Source organism: Pinus tabuliformis, chromosome 3_2, assembly GCF_031772625.1.
Source record: "Pinus tabuliformis cultivar Carrire ecotype Pingquan chromosome 3_2, CPIR1, whole genome shotgun sequence".
Lineage (NCBI taxonomy): Eukaryota > Viridiplantae > Streptophyta > Pinopsida > Pinales > Pinaceae > Pinus > Pinus tabuliformis.
This window is the reverse complement of record NC_142302.1, coordinates 785,211,411-785,231,828: the sequence shown is the minus strand read 5'-3', so window position 1 is coordinate 785,231,828 and position 20,418 is coordinate 785,211,411. Positions and strand designations below refer to the sequence as shown.

Below are 20,418 nucleotides of genomic sequence, written 5' to 3'. Positions count from 1 at the left end.
GTTCCTTCTCGGCTTCCTCTAGAGAATCTCGGTCTCTAGGGTTTCACTGATATTTTCTCTAGAGAAACTCAGTCTTTAGATCTTTATCTCGGTCACCTAGAAGAATCCTTCTTTTGCTGCCCCAAAAGAAACCTCTCCTTCACTTGCCCAGAAGAAACTTCTCCTTCGCTTGCCCAAAAGAATACCTTCTTCGCTGCCCCAAAAGAACCCTTCTTCATTGCCCCAAAAGAATCTCTTTCGTTGTCTCAGAAGAAATCTATCTTTGCACTGCCTAGAAGAAACCCTCTTCTCCCTTCTTCACACTTCTCTCTGAAGCCTCTTTCTTTGCACTTTTGTTTCCCTTCTACTTCGCACTTCTGCTTGTCGAGATCAAGTGAAGTGTCTTGCTTCTAATGGAGGTCGAGTGTGCCTATATATATACACCTCATCATATGCCCATTGGGTCGACATGATAGCTAGAGATTATGCCAACTTCTTCTAGCATGTTCTTCCATCCTTGTAGGCCGACTTGAAGAGGATGAGTGACAAGTTCTTGGAGGATAGTTTACATAGACAAGATTGACCTTTTACAAAGTGTAACATGACTTCATTACATGACAATGACTTTAACATTTTATGACTATGACAAATAAATCCTAAAGACTCTCAATGGGAGTCTTCACTCAAAAATAAAATCTCTTGCTCATGAAACCCATGAAGCAAGTCAATACAATAATTTTATTTTTCTTCTTTGCATCTCATTACATAAAATCATAATTACATGTCATTATGAAGACCGAACCTAGTTACACTTTTCAACACTCCCTCTTAACTAGGGAGGTATTCATAATGGTACTTAGACTTTCTCTATCTAAAGAATTTCTCATAATAAGAATTCGGATTGGTAACTCATTTGTATAGCATCATATCAACCAGCATTGTTGCATAGCTCTCATCATTGTCTCTCTCAGAACATACCCCACCCGAGTTCTCTCAGGGTATGTTCCATGAGGACTATTCTTATCTTGGACTCCACAGCCCTCAAAGAATATCAATCCTCCACAGCTACTCTTCCATTAGATGTCGTATCTCATCCCCAAAGAGTATCAGATGCCAAATGATTACCGAATCCTCCATTATGTCTTCCCAGGTGAAGACCAGGATGCCATGTCTATCTCTCTCTCTCAAATAGGGAGGCCATATTCCAATAAAGGAATGTACTCGTTCCTACCAACAAGGAATGTACATAAGCTCCCTCTTGGCTTAGGAATTTCCAAGCTTCTTCCAAGTAAGAAACTTCTTTTCAGGCTCCCTCTTAACTAGGGACCTACAGCAGCTCCTCATGTGGAACAACCAGTTGCCTAAAGAACTCCTCTCTTATTTGATGTCATCAATTTTCTTTTGTCATGGAATCTTCATCTTTTGGGGACTTCTTCATAGGGCACTAACCATCCATCACTTTCATCCATGAGTTAGTCATGCCCTCATCTCATCAAAAAGTGATCCATCAGATTTTCCATCTGGCCTTTGCTTTATGTCATTCTACTTTCATGCCATATTTTTTGGAAGGACCTTACAACCTTCAATATGGTCCTCTTGGAAGTCATCCACAGATCTTCCCTTTAGTAGTCCTACATAAGCCCATCTAGATATTAGTTCAAAAATAAGAGATGAACACTTAATCAAAATTATCTTTGTGATGGTCTTTCTTCATGACATCTTCCTATAAGCATCAGCATCCTACATGCAGATTGACACATTTCCCAAAAATATTTATTGTCAAGGGTCTCCATCTTTTTCCGACTTCTATCAGAGTCTTCATATCTTTCTGGGAGATATTCTAGTCAACTCTTCTTGGTCTCAAATGTTGAATGCCTTCTACCTTAATTGCATATGATCTCTTCCTTTCTTTTCAAACTTCATTCCCAGGAGCTTCCAATCAAAGTTCCTCAATTGTAGTCAACTTCCTCATGATTCACATGAGCACATATTATGTTGATTTCATCTCCTAGTGTGACTTTATGCTTTTTTGCAATTTTTCGGAGGAGATCCCTTCTTCTCTTGATCATATTTCCCAAGATGGAAATAGTGATCATATTATCTAGAACCATATGACATTACTTTAATAATAATCTATGTAAGCATACATACCTCATCTTTCCTTTCGGTCATTCATATTTCTTGTAACAGCTTCATTTGAACAAAGGAACTTTATCCTATTTTCCTGATAGGTCATCATACCACCATCCCACAAGTTGGAATTCCTGATGAAACTCTTGCTTCCTTTCTAAAATCAGTGAATCCTTTGATATGAATTCCATCAAAGAGACTTGAGGATCTTTCATATCCTCATCTGACAGATGTTTCCTTGTTGACTATAGTATGATGATCCCAATCAATGATGACCTCTACTTCTTTCTATTTCAATGAGGTTTCTAAGAGCCCTTATTCTTTGTAAACAATAGAATTTATTCCAGACATCCTTTCTACTTTTCATGTCATGAGCTCTTACTTCTAATGCTTCCATCATGATGCTATTTTCTAATCTGATGCATCCTATCTTATTTTTATTGCTTCCTAATTATAAATTGCAAGTAGAAAGTACCTACTTAGTGAAGAAGATCATCTCAATCATAGTAGAGATCTTTTTGCTTCTTCCTTCTTAAGCTTCTTTGTCTCAGGTTCTTTCACTTCCTTTGTAATATGGGCTTCTTCTTTGTCCCTCTTGCGTTTATCACAATCTCTTCTATAGTGCCCAAGTTTATGACAACCATAGCATCTTTCCTTAGCCATGTTCTTCTTCTTTTTCTTTGAAGGATCAAACTTTCCAAATTTTCCTTTCCTTCTTATCACTAATTGATCCCCTCTATCAAAGGTTTTGTTACTTTTTTTCTTCAATCTATCTGCGGAGAGACCATAACTTGATGAATGGGATAGCTTCCTCTTCACTAGTAGATATGAGGTTACTTTGCTCATCAGTCAATGCATTTAGAATAACGAAGATTATCTTGTTATCAAATACCATCTCTCCTAGACCGTGCAATTGACCTTTTATTTGAGATGCTTTTGAAAGACACGACGATATCCCTTCATCCTTTGACACCTCCAATTTATATAGATCAGATCTAAGTGATATGATATTTTCTAATGTGCTTTTAGAGAAAAGTTCTATCAGCATATCATATATTTCCTTAGATGTCTCCAGCGCAGCTACATAAGAAATGAGAGGATCTTTGATAGACTCCTTAAGAATCTTTTGAGCCTTGAGATCCCTTTCCCTGTATTCAAATAATGCTAATTCTTCGGATGGCTTGGAGACCTTTCCATGGACATGATCAATGACTTCATTTACTTCGAGGACTATATCTATACAAGGAAGTTTGATTTCCAAACCAGCTTTTGGTTCTCATTGAAAAATGAAATCATTTTTAGTAGCTTAGATTATAATAAAAGGTACTTACTTGTGAAGATAGATCTTCAACTTAATGACGAACTTGTTGCTTCAGATGATCCCTTTCAAGTGAGATCCTTGCTTCACTAGAGAGAAGATTGCCTTTTGATCTAACCTTACTTAGATTTGAAGAGCTTCATCTTCTTTGGTGATGTATGATCTCTGGAATGCTTCTAGGGTTCCAGTCTTTTTGCCTGCTTCCTTCTTGTAGATGATTTCAAGACTCTTGTTGGTGTGAATTTCTTCGATCTAGAGTTTACCCTTGGTAGCCCTTGGATTTGCTACAATCCTTTTTTGAAGCTTGATTCTCGTGTGTCTACTTGCTTGAATACCCCTTCTTGACTTCAGCTCTTAAGCTTTGATGCCATGTTAATTAATCTAGGGCATGAATAGTTAAAATATTTCTCTGCTTGATAATTGCTTGTGATATACTTTTACTTCTTAGCTTATAGTCTTTTCTTCGTTATGTTATTATTGTGTTCTTTTCATCAAGACAATTACCACTATGCACAATAAAAGACAAGTGACACAATATGTAGGCTTGTCAGCCACGGCCAAAACCTCTCACTTCTTGAGAAAAAAACCCGATCAAAATTCTTCTTCTAGATCTTCAATTGACGAGTACCAAAACCATGACACAGACCCTTGACTCTAGTATCCTCCCAAGAACCTTGTCACTAACCTTGGTGCTCTACCTCTTCCCTTCCTCGACTTTCTTCGAAAGCTTTCCTCGGCTCCTTCTAGAGAAACTTTGTCTTTATTCTTCACACTGTTCCTTCTCGGCTTCCTCTATAGAATCTTGGTCTCTAGGCTTTCACTGATCTTCTTTAGAGAAACTCAGTGTCTAGATCTCTATCTCGGTCACCTAGAAGAATCCTTCTTTTGTTGCCCCAGAAGAAACCTCTCCTTCGCTTGCCCAAAAGAAACTTCCCCTTCGCTTGCCCGGAAGAATACCTTCTTCGCTACCCCAGAAGAACCCTTCTTCATTGATCCAGAAGAACCCTTCTTCACTGCCCCAGAAGAATCTCTTTCGCTGTCCCGGAAAATCTATCTTTGCACTACCTAGAAGAAACCCTCTTTTCCCTTATTCGCGAATCGCACTTCTCCTTGAAGCCTATATCTTAGCACATGTGTTTCCCTTCTACTTCGCACTTCTGCTTGTCGAGATCAAGTTGAGTTTCTTGCTACTAATGGAGGTCGAGTGTGCCTATATATATATACACCTCATCATATGCCTATTAGGCCGACATGATAGCTAGAGATTAGGTCGACTTCTTCTAGCATGTCCTTCCATCATTGTAGGCTGACTTGAAGAGGATGAGTGACAAGTTCTTGGAGGATAGTTTACATAGACAAGACTGACCTTTTACAAAGTGTAACATGACTTCATTACATGACAATGACTTTAACATTTTATGACTAGATGAAAAATAAGTCCTAAAGACTCTCAATGGGAGTCTTGACTCAAAAATAAAATCTCTAGCTCATGAAACCCATGAAGCAAGTCAATACAATAATCTTATTTTTCTTCTTTACATCTCATTACATAAAATCATAATTACATGAAGACCGAACCTAGTTACACTTTTCAACACTACCAAACCAGCAGGGCAAGGAGAAGTGGGACTCCCCAAACCAAAGAACTCCATCAAATAATCTAATACCAAGAAGAAAAAGGACTCCAAAAATATGCATCACTATTAAGTTGGGGCTGTTGAAATATGTAACTATGTTCGGTCTTCATAATGACATGTGTAATCATGATTTTATGTAATTGATGTAAAGAAGAAAAATAAAATTATTTTGTTATGCTTGAGTCATGGGTTTCATGCTCAAGGAATTTTATTTTTATAGATGAAGCTCCCATTGAGAGCTATTAGGATTGGTCATCAAGTCATAAAGTCTATTGAGTCAATGTCAAGTATTGAAGACCCAATTGGGCATGTTATACATTGTAAAAAGAGAAGTTATTTGTGTCACAAACCCTCCAAGACCTTGTCACAAGTACCTCATCAAGTCGGCCTTAAAAAGGGGGTGAAGATGATTCTATAATGGCAAGTTGGCCTACCCCATGGCACAAGTCGGCTTATTTTCTATGGGCTGATCACTATATATTGAAAGATCTCGACCTCTCTCATGGCACTATTCGACCAAGGATCTGAAATAAGAAGAAGTGCGTGAATCACAAGGAGAATAGCCTCATAACCAGCGAGAAGGAAGGGAAGAAAACTGAAGAAATTTGGGGCTGTTTTTGGGTCATCCTCCTCACATGCAGTAGGGTTACACCAACCTTTGTAGAAGGCAAGTAGGTCCTACACCAACAATCATTCTAGCTGAGGTTACAAGGAGAAGCCCTCAAGTCAAGTGAAGAAGGAAACCATCATCAAAGATCCATAATTCAGCCCACACATGTGATCTTGCAGAAGTTTCAGGCAGCTGAGAATTGCAGGACTGTGGAAGAAGGCTGAAATACCAGAGTAGCCGAAATTTGCAGCACCAGAAGTCAGTTTCTCTAGGAGTCAAGGAAAGAAGTTCTAGAGAAGTCTACTCGGTTTAAGATGAAATTTGCATTTAATTGCCCCTACCAAGGTTTAACATGCCCCACCCATATCCACCTACGTTTGTGAAAAAATAGTATACCTAATGTTTGACTTCCAAACCCTTTTAGCCTATAGATAACTTCCAAAACATGACTAAGATGTTTTTGTCCACTGAATTTTAAAAAAAAAAAGAGCGAAAAAAGAAGCAGTTGGCGTTTGCTCATGTTGACCAGAAGCATTCAATCAGAAAATCGAAAACATTGGAAGTGGGGTTGGAAAGTTATAAAACATCTTTGCTCGTTACTGAATCAAAGAAGCCAATATATGAAATAAAACAAAAAGGAATACAGGAACATGACGTGACATGAAACAATCTACAAATTTCTCTTGATAAAAGATGTGCATTCATTTTAAGAAAACAAGGTCCAATTACTTCATGGCTCTTTTTGGTCGCGATGCTTTTGAAACATATTGAAAATCAACATCATATATACCATGTTTTGTTATCGAAATGGATTTCTGCTGGAGAATGAAAAATAGATATTGACAAACACACCATTTAGGATATTTTATAAAGGAAAAATCCCATCCCTGTGTAATCTACTAAAACTTGCTAGTGTAGGTTTTTGAATTAAATTTAAACAGGTAATAACTTAAGAAATAAATTAATATTTTGATATTATGAAAATGATAACATGTTCAAGGCATTTGCTTCGTGGTTAATGTTGGATATCAATTCAGAACAATAAAACCACCTCATTTTGAATATAAAAGCATTAAAATACTTACGCCAATGACTTCCCTTTGAAGACAACCGGAGGAGCCACAGCAGCAAAAACACAAAATCCAATGTGAAGCTATAAAACAAGCATGTAAAAATATAATTAGATTGCACAGATATAAAATAAGCATGCCATAGAAAACCTCCAAATAGTTAAAACTAGAAAAATAGAGGAAATGTTCTGACACAGCAAAGGAATGGGAACAGTACCAAGTAAAACAGGAAAAAACGACCAAACTTTATTGCACTTTCAGTCCTGAAACAATAACAAAAGAATCAAGTCTACTACATGATTCATCACATAAAAGTCAAATATATGAAAAGTGGAGTACCAGGGTCCATGAGAAAAGGACAGTGCAACAGAGAACATGAATACAACCCAGCATATAAAGTACCTCATAGCACGATACAGAGGCCGATACCACAAAACATAAGCCCCTGGGCATCCCGCAATAGCATAGATGATAGCTAGAAACCAAATTTTCACCCCTGAAGAGTAAATTATGGAACAAAATCATTTTAGAAGAGAAGTCAGCACCTACGAGTACCTACTTACAAATGCAATTGTATCACTGAAAGAAGGAAAAAACATCTTTAAGACTCACCATAACCTCTAATCCAGGCAATTGTCACTGCAACAAAGTTCCATGCAAGACATAAAACAATGCCTACATGATTTCAACAAAAGATCAGAATGAAGTTACCACAGATCTATGGATTCAACAAATCGCAAGTGGAACTTAAAGCAGATGCAAGGGAACATCGTCTATTAGTTTTGCACAGTACTGCTTTACACATAACATTCCTATCAATGTCCTGATACTAAAAGCTCCCAATAATATTAATTTCAGCATTTTGTGTACTTGATCAAATTGCTGCCCTCTAGAATGTCCTCTTAAATAATCATCCATTTTACAATTTTCAAATGTAGTGAGTGCTGCACTAATCCCTAAGCCATATAACTCCCCCTTTCTTTCAATGTCCAACTTTGAAATCATCAACTACGCAAAAAGAAGGACAAACCAAAAGTGTTAAGACTGCTGGTGGTTGCAAATTTCAAGACTGATTCAAGTAATCATCAACAGTACGTTTTCAAAAAATATATAAAGATACAAATTATACATGAATCAAAATGATCACTAAACTATAAGCAAACAAAAGTTGCATCCATGGGTCATAGTATTCCAAAAGCACTGTTTATGAATGTTGCAATAATTCTGTGTAAGGTAGGGAGAGGAAGCTGTGTTTTCAATGTTCATCTCTCTTACAGGATCCAATCCAAAAACAAATCTTGGCCAAATTATATAAGAATCCAAGAATCCGAACAGGATTATATTCAGAATTAACATCAAAACTTGAGGGATCCGATAATAACATAAATTCAAATGATGAAAACTAGATTGTCTTATCCACGCAGCTAGCTACTCTCTTTTTTGCATCAGTAGAAACATGGTCTTCTTGTTGGGTTCCTCTAACCAATTTTGAGATTCAAAAGAACACAACAATCATAGAATATAATTTTTACAAATTGCCACCAATGAATGTTTTTGGTTAAAAAAAAAGACAATTAGAACATCCGAAGTTCCAAGGGTTCACTATTTGTCAGGGCTATCACATCACTCAAGGCAATCTCTCCCTTGACTGGTGCATCTTTAACTATATTACTTTCATCCAACCATAACACCAGAGAAAACCACGTTGCGTACATAAAATCCTATTTTGTAAATTCCATTCGAAGAGACTAGTGAAGATCTACATGGATTGAAGTAAAACTAACCATAAGGCCAACTAACCACTTATCAGATGAGATGCTTTGCCTCATAATACGTATCGACAGTACACACACATTAGAAATTAAAACAAGAACATGGAAAATTGCATCTATATTATAGTATCATTTGCTTCTCATTATAAATATATTATAGAAAAATTTGTCATGTTAATCTAATCACTAAAGTCCAAAAATCCATCTATTTCAACGTGTTTATCCATGTTATAGCATCTATCCTCTCAACTATAACAAACAACTATGATGTTAGTTATATGGACATTAAACACAACTAACAGATCTCAGAATGTCAGAGACTACTGATACTTGGTATAATTAGTTATTCACTTTATATTCAAATACAAATAGAAATATGGCTACAAGTTTAACCTACTATTGTAAGTGCCTGTAATTTTCAATAACAAGATATAAAAAGGTCAATGTTTGCAGGTTAGCAAAGACCATACCTAGCCAGGTGGCAAAAGCGGTATACTGCAACCGCTGCAGATGAGTAGGAATCTCCCTTGTGATATCATGATGAATGATTGGAAAAAAAGGAGGCCAATTTTTTTCCTCTAAGACAATCCCAGCTATAAATAGAAGGCAACATCAAGACATCACTCACATGTTATAGCAAAATTAAAAATAAAGAATACCCATAGGAACACTGTACCACATGTCAATATATTACCTCGGGCAGCAGCTTCTTCCCTTCGCTTTAGCTCCTACAGTTAAAAAAAAAAGAGTTATAGGGCTTGATAGACGACACAAATGATATGGCTTATTTACTGCAGGATTTTCATTAAATGTCACACAGCACTAGACTTCAAAATAATTTCCTGAAAGGTGCACGTAAGTTTATCCTATATCCTATACTAAAAACTACAAAATGGCATCCAAGTGTATCACTGAATTGTGAAGACTAATCAAAACAGAGGTGTGATGCAAAATGAACTCTTCTGTTTTGGAAATGCTGCCTACAATTGTCCTTCACTCAAGTGGCCTCACTATGAGGGGAATTTTTATGCCGTCAAAATCACATACCTGCTCTCTCCTCTTTAGCTCAGCCTCCTTTGCTTCCAATTCCCTCTCCTTTTTTTTAAAATCCTGCAATCCTCCAAATATAAAGGTTAAAAGAGATTTAGAATATTGCATCATAGAAAACTTAAAGAAAGAAACTAAACTGAAAGACATATCTGATCCTCTCCTTTTGTTAAATCCAGTAATCCTCCAAACAATGGTTAAAGAGATTTAATTTATTGCATCATAGAAAACTCAAAACAGGAAACCAAGGAAACTAAACTGAAAGACATATCTGATCCTAGGACCTACAGTACAGTACATACTTTTCCTGTCCCAAGAGGTATATCTACAGTGGCACCACGATCATAGCTGAAGTCAGCTGGTTCAGGTGGAAGTGGTGAAAGCCTGGAACCTCCAGCCGATGGAACACTACCTGTATGCTGAGAAAATAAAAGTAGTTGTCAGCTAACTTTGGAACTAGTCCCTTGTTGAAAATAATGAAATAGTTATGAATAAAAGTATGTAGCACACAAAAACTAAATAAAACTCGTATAAAAGAGTTCCTTTGACATGAATTAAAACACAAACCTCTCAACTTTACATTTTGCCTGTATCACATAAACTATGCATCAATAAAAGTACTAATGAAACTAAAATTGAAAATTCCTTACAGTCATTCTACTTTCCCTCCTTGCATAATTTTCTCACGTTCACCATACATGGCTCATGTACAATCCACCAGGTGCGAGATTTCCCATCAGCCAAGTTCAGCTTTGCCCTCATTAACTCTAATTTAAAGATGACTATTGTACCCTAAGAGCTCCATGTTTTCTAAACATCTTATTGGAGATATTAAAGGAAGCCCAATTTTAGTTTAACTAACCCATCTGTTATGATATATAAGGAAAATACTATTGTTCATTTAGATTCTCAATGGAATAACCTAGCACTGTCATTCCATTTCCCATGGGCTTCCAGACATAACACTGATCCTTCCAGAGGACAGACATAGATGACAATAAGATGATGTGAATCAGTTTTAGAAGGTGGCACAATTAGACTTGGGAACCAGCAGGACTCTTTAGTTTGGGCAGCAAACAAAAGAGTAGTTTATGACGTTAGACTAGGGCATAAAGTCTCTACATAAATGGTTGGGAATGTCAGTGAAGAGAAAGAATGGAATATCATAGGGAAACATAAAACCCACTTAAAGCTAGGATTCTTTTGTAACTGATTCTTTGAAATAGAATTCTAACATGGGACACTTATCTTGGCAAGGGCCTCAGTTTTCTGTATTATGTAGGCAGAAAGAGGAAAGTGTATACCATTTATTTGTTACATGCCACTTCACCAGAGAAGTGCGGTCAGGCAACTAGATGACTAACCAGAGGCAAAGAAAAACAGGAAATGGCAGCTGTTGATGAAGTTCTGCACTCATGGACAGAAGATCATAAGACCTGGAAGGACCGTCATTCACTGCATGTATTTGATCCATGGGAAATATGGGTTCTAAGTTATGCATCCGTTTTCCAGGACAACGTCCTCTCGCCTATAATGGTGTTCTACAAAATTCAGGGTGCACACGAGGTCTTTTGTAGAACTGTAAAAGCAGAAACAGAGGCAGGTTCCTATGCCGCAAATTGACAAATCTCAGCCTTATATTTTTTGATAGTGTACACCGAGGGAATTCTGGAAACAGCTGGGAAGGAGGAATCCTTCATTTATTTCAAATGTGGTTTGGAGCATAACTCAAGCAATACTGCTGACCTAAGAGCTACAAATTTATTTTGAATGTGGTTTGAAGGATAGATCAAAAATTGCTTCTGAACTTAGGGCTACAAACATTCCTATGACTTTTGGCTCTGGAGTTAGGGAGTTAGGGACAAGGATTTTTGGACATTCAAAATTGGTCATATCATGGCTTGAACGCACAATGGAACATAGAAGCCTGGATCTTCATGGAGCTGTTCAGCAAGTTTAGGACTTAAGTCAGCTCTTCCAGTCCTGCTCTTGCAATCATCAGTTGAGTGAACACAACCAAGTGGCTGCTCACTTATCAAAACAGGGTTGTGATTGGCAGGCTGGGGTGCTGCTGGTCACAAAGCTGGAGGAGGTGTACCTCCTAGCCACATCTTTTGACTAGTTTCTTTTTTTATCATGGTTATATGATGGATATGGTATTTTTCATGTAATAATGGTAGGTAAATTATATGGAATGTATCCTTTTTATTATCAATAATGAAAAAGGATCTGAATTTTTCCTGTGGAAAAAATGACAACAGGGCACAGCATAAATTTGATCTTTTAATACTTAACAAAAATCAGATCGAATGGGTGAAAACTTAGCTCAGTGTACAACTGGACAAGGCTGAACTTCGAAGTGTAAGAGTTCAACTCAGACTCGGCAAAAACATGGCAGCAGAAATTGTTGAAAATGAGGTTAAGGGCCCAGCCGCAAATTGGACTTAGCAGGCATAACCTTTCAGTTACTTGTGGGCATGTTACTCATGGGCCAGGGTCAGGATCTAACACACAAGTACTTGCTATGGCATGTTTGACTTGGTGACAGATAGTCAGACTTGGGACTGAGCTAGGATCAATAAGGCATAGTCAATCAGGGACAAGGTAATGTCAATGGTAGCCCTAGTGATTAAAAGATTAATGGAGATTTATAGGGCTTTTAGTAAAAGAGGAAAAAAAGTTGATAGGTGGGTATAAAGATCAGTGCCAATATTTTATTAAGAGTTATGAAGTCAAGAGGAATCAAATGGCAAGATGAGATTATCCGGTGATTTGTGGATTAGGAAAAGAGGTTGGAACCAAATAGCTAAATCAATCCCTCTGCTAATCAAGGGAAAATCATTTAGTAATGACCCCACTAGAAGGGATCCCTCCAAGGGGAAAGCCTCCAACCACAAAATCAACTATGGCATAAAAATGTGCGAAAAATCCTAAGGAACTTTGGTATATGGCCTAGCCAAGAGGATTAAGCTTCCCCCAAATCAACAAAGGAGAGAGTGTGAGAAGAGCCTCTAGACGCCCTCCCTCCAAGTGACAAAGTTTCCCTCCAATTGGGTCAATTTTTTTAGCCTTATGGTAGTCTTGAACAATCACAATAATGTCTTTAATGATGTAAAATAAACATCCAAGAAAGAACAACTTCTAAGTCACCACTAAGCTGATGACATGTGCCTACAACGAATTCCTCGTTGATGAGCAATATTTGCAATGGTCTATCCCCATCAAAATGCAATTTGAGAAGATTTCCCAGTCCTCATGAACAGTGAGAACAACTATTTTACTGCATCAGTGTAGTGTGTGTGCAGACCAGAACATCTAAGTGCATCACAGACTTGTTATGGCCTCCAACTTCCATGGCAGCTCTTTCATTGCATCAGTGTGGCCTGTGTGCAGCCCAGAATATCTTAGGGCACAAATGACCTGTTATTGCCTCAAACTTCCATGGCCTAAGTGACCACAGCCCCTTGAAGAAGTTGGTTGTGAAGCAGAACCTCCATGTATAGTTAGTAGACTAAGGTCTCATTCGAAAACATAATTAATGAGACAAATTGCTCCACCAAGAATTACTCTGTATTCCTCTATAACTAAAAGAGTAAAATCCCATTCTAGCTAGACATTGTGTGCTATATAAACTAAGATAGCTTGAAATGGAGATTAACAGAGTAGCATATTTGAAAACATTCCACGGGGTAATTTATCATAGCAAGATTGGATATCTAGCATGTTTGTACACATCCTACAAGGGAGCTTACCATAATAGAATCAGATATCCATGCAAACATACACAATCAGATAAGTAGACCATAACACAATATCCACGCCAAATAGAGGAAGAATGCTAATGCAAGGACTTTGCACCCCGAAGCCTGCTTCAAGATTGGAAAAGCTAATGGTGTGCCTTAAGAACCATATTTGATATGATGGGCATTTGAATTTAGAGAAACACAAACTATAAAAAAGACAATTAAATGATTAGTACTTAGTGAAACCCTGCCAACATTCCACAAACAAACATGCCAAGGTGGGATTGGGCATTGACACGCTCACCACATCCCACAATCCACAAGCGAAATATGCAATTGAAACCATGTGTTTCTTAGTCCAATAGTTCAAGTTCATTCAACTGTAATGCAGAAGAGAGATGTCGAAAATCATAATTTATTATAAATGGAGTCATTAGATACATTGAGCGACAACATTTATATTTCATTCATTAGGTACTCGACCTACCTTCTTAGCATTAACAACACTATTAATCTATAAGAGTGACTTAATGTGACCTTCATTACATATCAAAGTCACTTTATCAAACTTTTCACTCCTAGTACTGGAGTGTTAATACTCAAACACCATCCCACCCACAACAACACACACAAAAATACTAACTTTAAACCATCTACCCACCCCTAATTCAAAACTCAAACATAGATAGTTACAAAAATGTAGATGACCACATGTTTTATCTTTTGTTCCAAATTATAACATAAGTACTAAGAAACTCTCCAAATTGAGCAAGAGCCAACTTCAAGGGAAACAATCCCATTTCCATGAAGAACTGCTGAGAAAATAAAACTCTCATTGAAGAAAAAGTAAGAGCTCTTCCCAAGATTAGCCAACTCAAAGGTATGGTTGTACAAAACTAGAAGTGTATTAAATAATAAGGAATCCTCTCCCTCTTTAGTTAAAGAATCATTAATTGATTTCAGTCATGGGGAAATTTAGAGGGTAGAAATCAGTAGAGTGTTTCAATGAAAAGTAAGACTTGTAGCTCAGTAGATGGGGCTTGTTGAAATGGGCCCTGATCTTGTAGAAGAAACAAAAAAGAACCATCGTGGATGCCCATAAAAGACCCTGAAAATGTTGATATCACAGAATAGATAGAAAATAGGAAATGTAATACCCTTGTTCTTCATGGAATTGCTAAGTGAAATCCAGACCAGCAAGCACTAGAAGAAAAATAGTAGACCCAGGAGAAGCTCCATTTCAAGAACTTGCTTGGGGTATTGGCTATTCTACAAACAACATTGCCAAGGTTTTGGCCTTCTGAAAGGAACTTTAACCAGTTCACTCTCCAACAACACCAAGAACCAACATTTTGTTGGGAACTTGATCCTTGTTGTGGATTCACTCAGACAGCCAAATGATTCAACGCAAAGGAAGCCACCAAAGCTAACCAGGCAGTAGGCTTACTAGAATATGGGCTTAAAATTTATCTCAATGGAGAAGTGTTGAAGCTCCATTTCAAGAACTTGCTTAGGGTATTGGCTATTCTACAAACAACATTGCCAAGGTTTTGGCCTTCTGAAAGTTACTTTAACCAGTTCACTCTCCAACAACACCAAGAACCAACATTTTGCTGGGAACTCGATCCTTGTTGTGGATTCACTCAGACAGCCAATGATTCAATGCAAAAGAAGCCACCAAAGCTAAACAGGCAGTAGGCTTACTAGAATATGGGCTTAAAATTTATCTCAATGGAGACGTGTTGAAGAAAAGGGATGAGCAAGCAATTTGGAAAACATGACACAGTTAGTGGCAACTTAGTACCTCGACTCTCATGCATCCAGAAGGTGTCCCCTCAAGTCCCATCCTGAGAATACACCTTTCAAAGTCCCTTGAAAAGCTCAATAAACAGAACCCAAGGCACTCATTTCCAGTGTTAAGAGATGGATTGCTCAGATTCTCTTCCTGGCTTATTATCATCTGGAATTGTGCCTTACAAAATCTGCCACAAAGCTCTTAGGGTTCCAGATAGATAGTTTAGGGAAAGTGCCTTTGTCAAGGACACAATCCTTCTCACATGTCTCCGTACCAATGGTTCATAGGACAAGATCTGATTCTTGGGGAGGGCTTGGGGAGGCGGATGGTGACAGAGGAAAATGGGGGTAGAAACTAAGAATTGCCTTACATATTGTGAAGGTCAGGTAAACATATTTAGAGGAGGCCGACTCGAGGAACAAGAATTGGGAGAGGAGAGAAGCAATTGGGGAAGGCAGGATGCACTAGCCATTGGGTCCCACTAGCAAACAAACAAATATATATATATATATATATATATATATAAAGTGGTTTAGGGTAGGCCCATCAACAAAGGGTAAAGGAAAGGAGAGCATGGTAAACGAAGGGGATCAAGGTTACCAAAAAATGGCATAGAAGTGGAAGCGGATCTTAAATGATCCAGACCATAATCCACTAAACTATATGTTCAATCTCACTCTTTTGTGCATATAGATACCTGTAAGGCCTAATGTTAGGTGATACACTCCCCAGTTGGAAGTGAGTAGCATGGTCATGATCTCAAACAAGTGGAGTACCCTTGGACAACTCTTCAACTACCTTGGAATGAATGTGATAACTTTTATGAGATCCATCTGGGCAAAGGATATGGACAATTGAACATCTAGTGAGCACCACTATGCAATTACACCATGGTATCCATTTTTGAGTAGTTTTGCCATGTTGTTAGAGCTTTATCAATGTATAGGGTTTCCCTTAGATACTTTTGAACTCAAATTCCTTTCCTTCTAAGGTACATATCATAAAAAGATATTGAAAATGAAGGGTCATTGTTCTGAATGACTGTAACTATTAGAACCCTAATACAACATCTAGCAGTGTTGCAAACATCCTGATTTTATCATGAAAAATCCACAAAATCGCGATTTTTTGGCATAGCTGATTTTATCAGCCGCTAAAATCAACAATATTTTCAAGGGTGAAAAAAAGGTAATTTTATCATAAGCCGCACAAAAAAATCATGTAGTGATTTAAGTGAATTTTTTTCACTTTTTTTTTTACTTTTTGTATTTTTGTTTTGTTTTGTTGATGTTTATCGATTTTGATTTTACAATTTTTTGGTTTTCCAAACTCATGTCGATTTCATCCCAATGTCGATATTTGCAACATTGCTCTCTACTAAACAGCCCCCATATTGAAGTTATTACTATGACACTTTCCCAAACAATTTATGGTATCTCCATTTGCAATCATTACTCGAAATTCTAGTGCTGAAAATACAAAGCAATTTATAAGTCTGTTAATTTGTAAATGATAAAGTTATGGGTATTACCTAAATCAATTAGCATTGTTACCTTTTTTATTTTTGACATAGCCTTCTATCTTGAGGGTTTGTGGAGTATTGATGTTGGCCAATGCATGACAAGATATAGTTGGGGTAGTCTCTTCTAGCGCTGAATCTTGCGACAAATTCTATTTTTTATCTTCTTCATCTTTACGTCTAAAGAATAATTTTATCATTGTATCCATGCTCCTCACTATCCCTTTACTCTTCTTTCATCCATTTGCTAAGTTGACAACCTTGTCAATTTAGTGAGGTTATCAAAGATAGCATGATGTTCTTTATAATCGTTAGTGACCACTCTTATAATAGCCATATTTTTACTTTCAAATTTCCATGACAAACTAAAGGCATGCTTTAGGGATTTAGATTCAAAGAGAGATACCTCATGTTGGATGCTTTCCTTTAAAATTACCATAAAGAGGTCTAACAAATTAACCTTTGAAATGTTCTTTACCATGAAACTCAACTTTTGGAATTGTTGAACGTGCTTTGTAACTGAACTTCTTTGTTGAAGATTTACAATTGACTTAAGAATGTATTGCCTTTAATATATGCATATTGTGCTATAAATTGCTCCATGAAAATGGTGTTAATTTTGCACGAAAATTTTGCAACTGCTTGAATGAACAATATGAAAACTACTTTTCCTTTCACCAAGACATAGAATTTCTTAACATATAAGCAGCGAAATAATCACAAAGATAAAGAACACAGTCACACAAGAGACAATTATTTTTCTAGGGAAACCCAACTGGGAAAACCCTCTCCTTGCTGTACAATTTTATTGATAGAATTTGAGCATATGAATCTCTTACAAGGCAGTCTGTTTCAAATAGAAAACACACTTGTTCTCACTGCAACCTAGCCTGAAAACACCTTGCAAAACCTTGACTCGGCTCCTAATTTCTTGCTCTTTGGCTGGCCCAAATTCTTAGGGCACAAATTTCCACTGTTGACCCAAATTCTCTGCACAGAGACCTCATCTGGCTAGCCCGAATTTTCCGTGCACAGGCGCCTCTGGCTGGCCCGAAAGCTATGCACACGACTCCTCTAGCTGGCCCGAAATCTCTGCGCACAAGCCTCCTTTGGCAAGCCCAAAATCTCTTCGCACAGGCCTCCTATTCTCTAAGACACAACCCCTAACTCCTAATGCAATCTGGCATAAAGAAGGTTCCTCTAACCTCTACGTATTGGCTCCTCCAACGTATGCACTCACACCAAGAAGCTCCTCACACACAAACTGGTGCAACCTCTCACAAACTTGAGAGCTATTGTCTTGTCTCACAACCTTGTGCACAAAACGATTGATTGAATTCCATGCATTCATCCTCCTTTTACACTATTCAAACATGCTATATTTGGAAAATACAAATTTAGAACTCAAGTTGAGTTCAACTTGTTAACTACGCCAACTCTTAGTTCAACACACCCTTACTTCAATCAACACTAAAGCTCTTCAACTCGTTCCCTTCTAATTGTGAACTCACACTTGGATAGCCACATCACTGAGCCTCCAACTAGCACATGAAAAAACTAACACGTCCTTTTCAATGAACTCATACTTCACAAAAGAAGAACACATTGAAGTCTTTCTTGACTAAGGCACAAGTCAAGAAGAAGACCTTCTTTGCTACACTTTTCAACACTGCCTCTCAGCGAGGAAGGTGCTTCTGGAAGAACCTTGTCCACTTGGATCTGCCTCCAACACTACCACATTCTTCCCTGCTGCAGTTGCTCCCTCTGAACTAGAAGACTTCCTTGCTTTCTTTTGCGGACTCTAATTTGAAGACCTATTCTTTCCAGTCGTGCTCTATGAGTCTATCGCCTTAGTCATAAGTCCCATGTACCCTAGGTATCTCAGTGGTTGCTTCTGTTGGCTGAAGTTGATACTATAAGATTCAACTCTCTCTCGATCTCCCTTAAACAAATCTTACGCCCACGGCTCGAACACTTTGTATAATGGGAGTCACTTACTAAGTAGTTGCCTCCACTCGCCCTGGACTTTGTTCCTCATCATCTTGTTGGTTGGCCCAACTACCAACTACCAACTAGCCAAGACTCGAACTCAGTTACTGGTTGAGGCTCCTTCTTGGGAGCTCTGATTTGCTCTTGCTCTAAGGACTCCCTCAGAGCTATGCTCTCCAGTACCATCACTTCTCTCCTCTGAGAACTTCCTACCTTGCTGCTCAAGGATGCACCTGTCTCAACCTGCAGTGAGCATAGATTCTTCTTTCTTACACCTATATGCTTCTTACATCCAGAAGCTAAGTGTTGGAGGTAAGCCTTACCTTTGTTGAAAATGACATCATAACCCTTGTCCTCAAAGGTAGCTACCGAGATAAGATTCTACTTAAATTTTAGAACATAAAGAACATCTCTGAGATGAAGAGGATTACCTGACTCCATCTGAAAGTTGACAGTGCCAACTCCTCTAGCTGCATATTGGCCATCATCTCCTAGCTCAATCTGAAACTGTGTGTCCTTCTCCTTCAAGTGGTTGAAACACTTCTTGTTGCCAGTCATGTGGAAGGATGCTCTTAAATCAATATACCATACATTGTTCTCTACTAAACTAGCATACAAATTGTGTATACAAATTGATTTTATTCTAAATATAAGAATACACTAGTTACCTTTTGTGAGGTTGATAATTGGTGTATATCGAAGTATTGCTCCATCTAGAATATCCATGTTATAAGGAGCATTACCATCAAACTTCCTCAAATTAATCTTCAAACTAATGTAGTTTCTTGGTGCCAAGATGACCCTTTGATGCTATGGATTTTGGAGTGATGAATAAACATGATTCTATGATTCAATATTTTTCTTATCCAATTGTGATACAACACTCCCATATGTTTTCCTCATTTTCATGATTTCCTTGGATTTTCATTTCCTTTTTAGGAAGGCTCTCTAAGAGACGCTTTCCCATAAAATTCAAGGATTGTTGTATAGAATACATATTTTCCATTTCATCCATATTATTTTCCATGTGTTCCTTATTTTCATCCACCTTATTTTGCATTTCCTTTTTAAGAACTTACTAAGAACATGAATAATCCACTTGTTGCAACATAAATACGACCAATTTAATCAACTCGATCTTTTAATGGGAGAACCTAAACTATGAATCTTCACTTTCTTTAGATGTCATGTTTGAGATTTTTTAGTAATGTTTCTTGTAGAACAATTTCCCATAATAGTACTCCTCTTTATCACAATTTTTCGCCACCCAACAATGAATATTTCAATCAAGAGATATGTCAATTGTAAGTTACATACCTTTAAAATATTGATTAGGAGATTGTTTGGACAATTTAAAATATTGATTGGGAGATTGTTTGGACAATTGATGTTTGCCCTAATATAACATTGAAATTTGAAACCTGAGTATGAAATTTCAACCTATAGTACTATGATATGTACTCTTCACAATTACATAGGTCTAATCAAAATTTAATGTGCCAAGTAAAAGTTATGGTGACTTTCCCAAAACTTGTTGATTTTTGGCCTCTTCCAAAAAGCAATCTTGTACACCATGCCACATTTCCAAATTTTTGAATCTGATTCTAAAAATTTTACCTAAGGTACTTCAATATATATCCTTAGATCCCTGAGAAATTCACATTCTAAAACTCCTCCACGACAAAAGTAAAACAAACTTACCAATATGACTAGTTTAAAATGGATTTCAAGACCAATCACAAACCCTAACTTCCACGAGGTATATCTCCAAATTTAGAGCAAACAAGAATCTAAAATTTTAACCACCTG

At 37.4% G+C, this 20,418-nt stretch overlaps 1 protein-coding gene across 1 annotated transcript in view; it reads right to left on the bottom strand.

Moving 5' to 3' along the window:
- LOC149182961 (secretory carrier-associated membrane protein 1-like) overlaps positions 1-20,418 on the bottom strand; it is a 46,000-nt gene that overhangs the window by 6,597 nt on the left and 18,985 nt on the right. Inside the window, exons 3-10 of the mRNA XM_089417018.1 lie at positions 9,866-9,982; positions 9,564-9,626; positions 9,211-9,244; positions 8,987-9,109; positions 7,357-7,419; positions 7,147-7,240; positions 6,962-7,007; positions 6,760-6,827 (exon numbers count right to left, since the gene is read on the bottom strand). Of these exons, the coding sequence (XP_089273144.1) occupies positions 6,760-6,827; positions 6,962-7,007; positions 7,147-7,240; positions 7,357-7,419; positions 8,987-9,109; positions 9,211-9,244; positions 9,564-9,626; positions 9,866-9,982 (608 nt within the window). The remainder of the gene's footprint in view (positions 1-6,759; positions 6,828-6,961; positions 7,008-7,146; positions 7,241-7,356; positions 7,420-8,986; positions 9,110-9,210; positions 9,245-9,563; positions 9,627-9,865; positions 9,983-20,418) is intronic.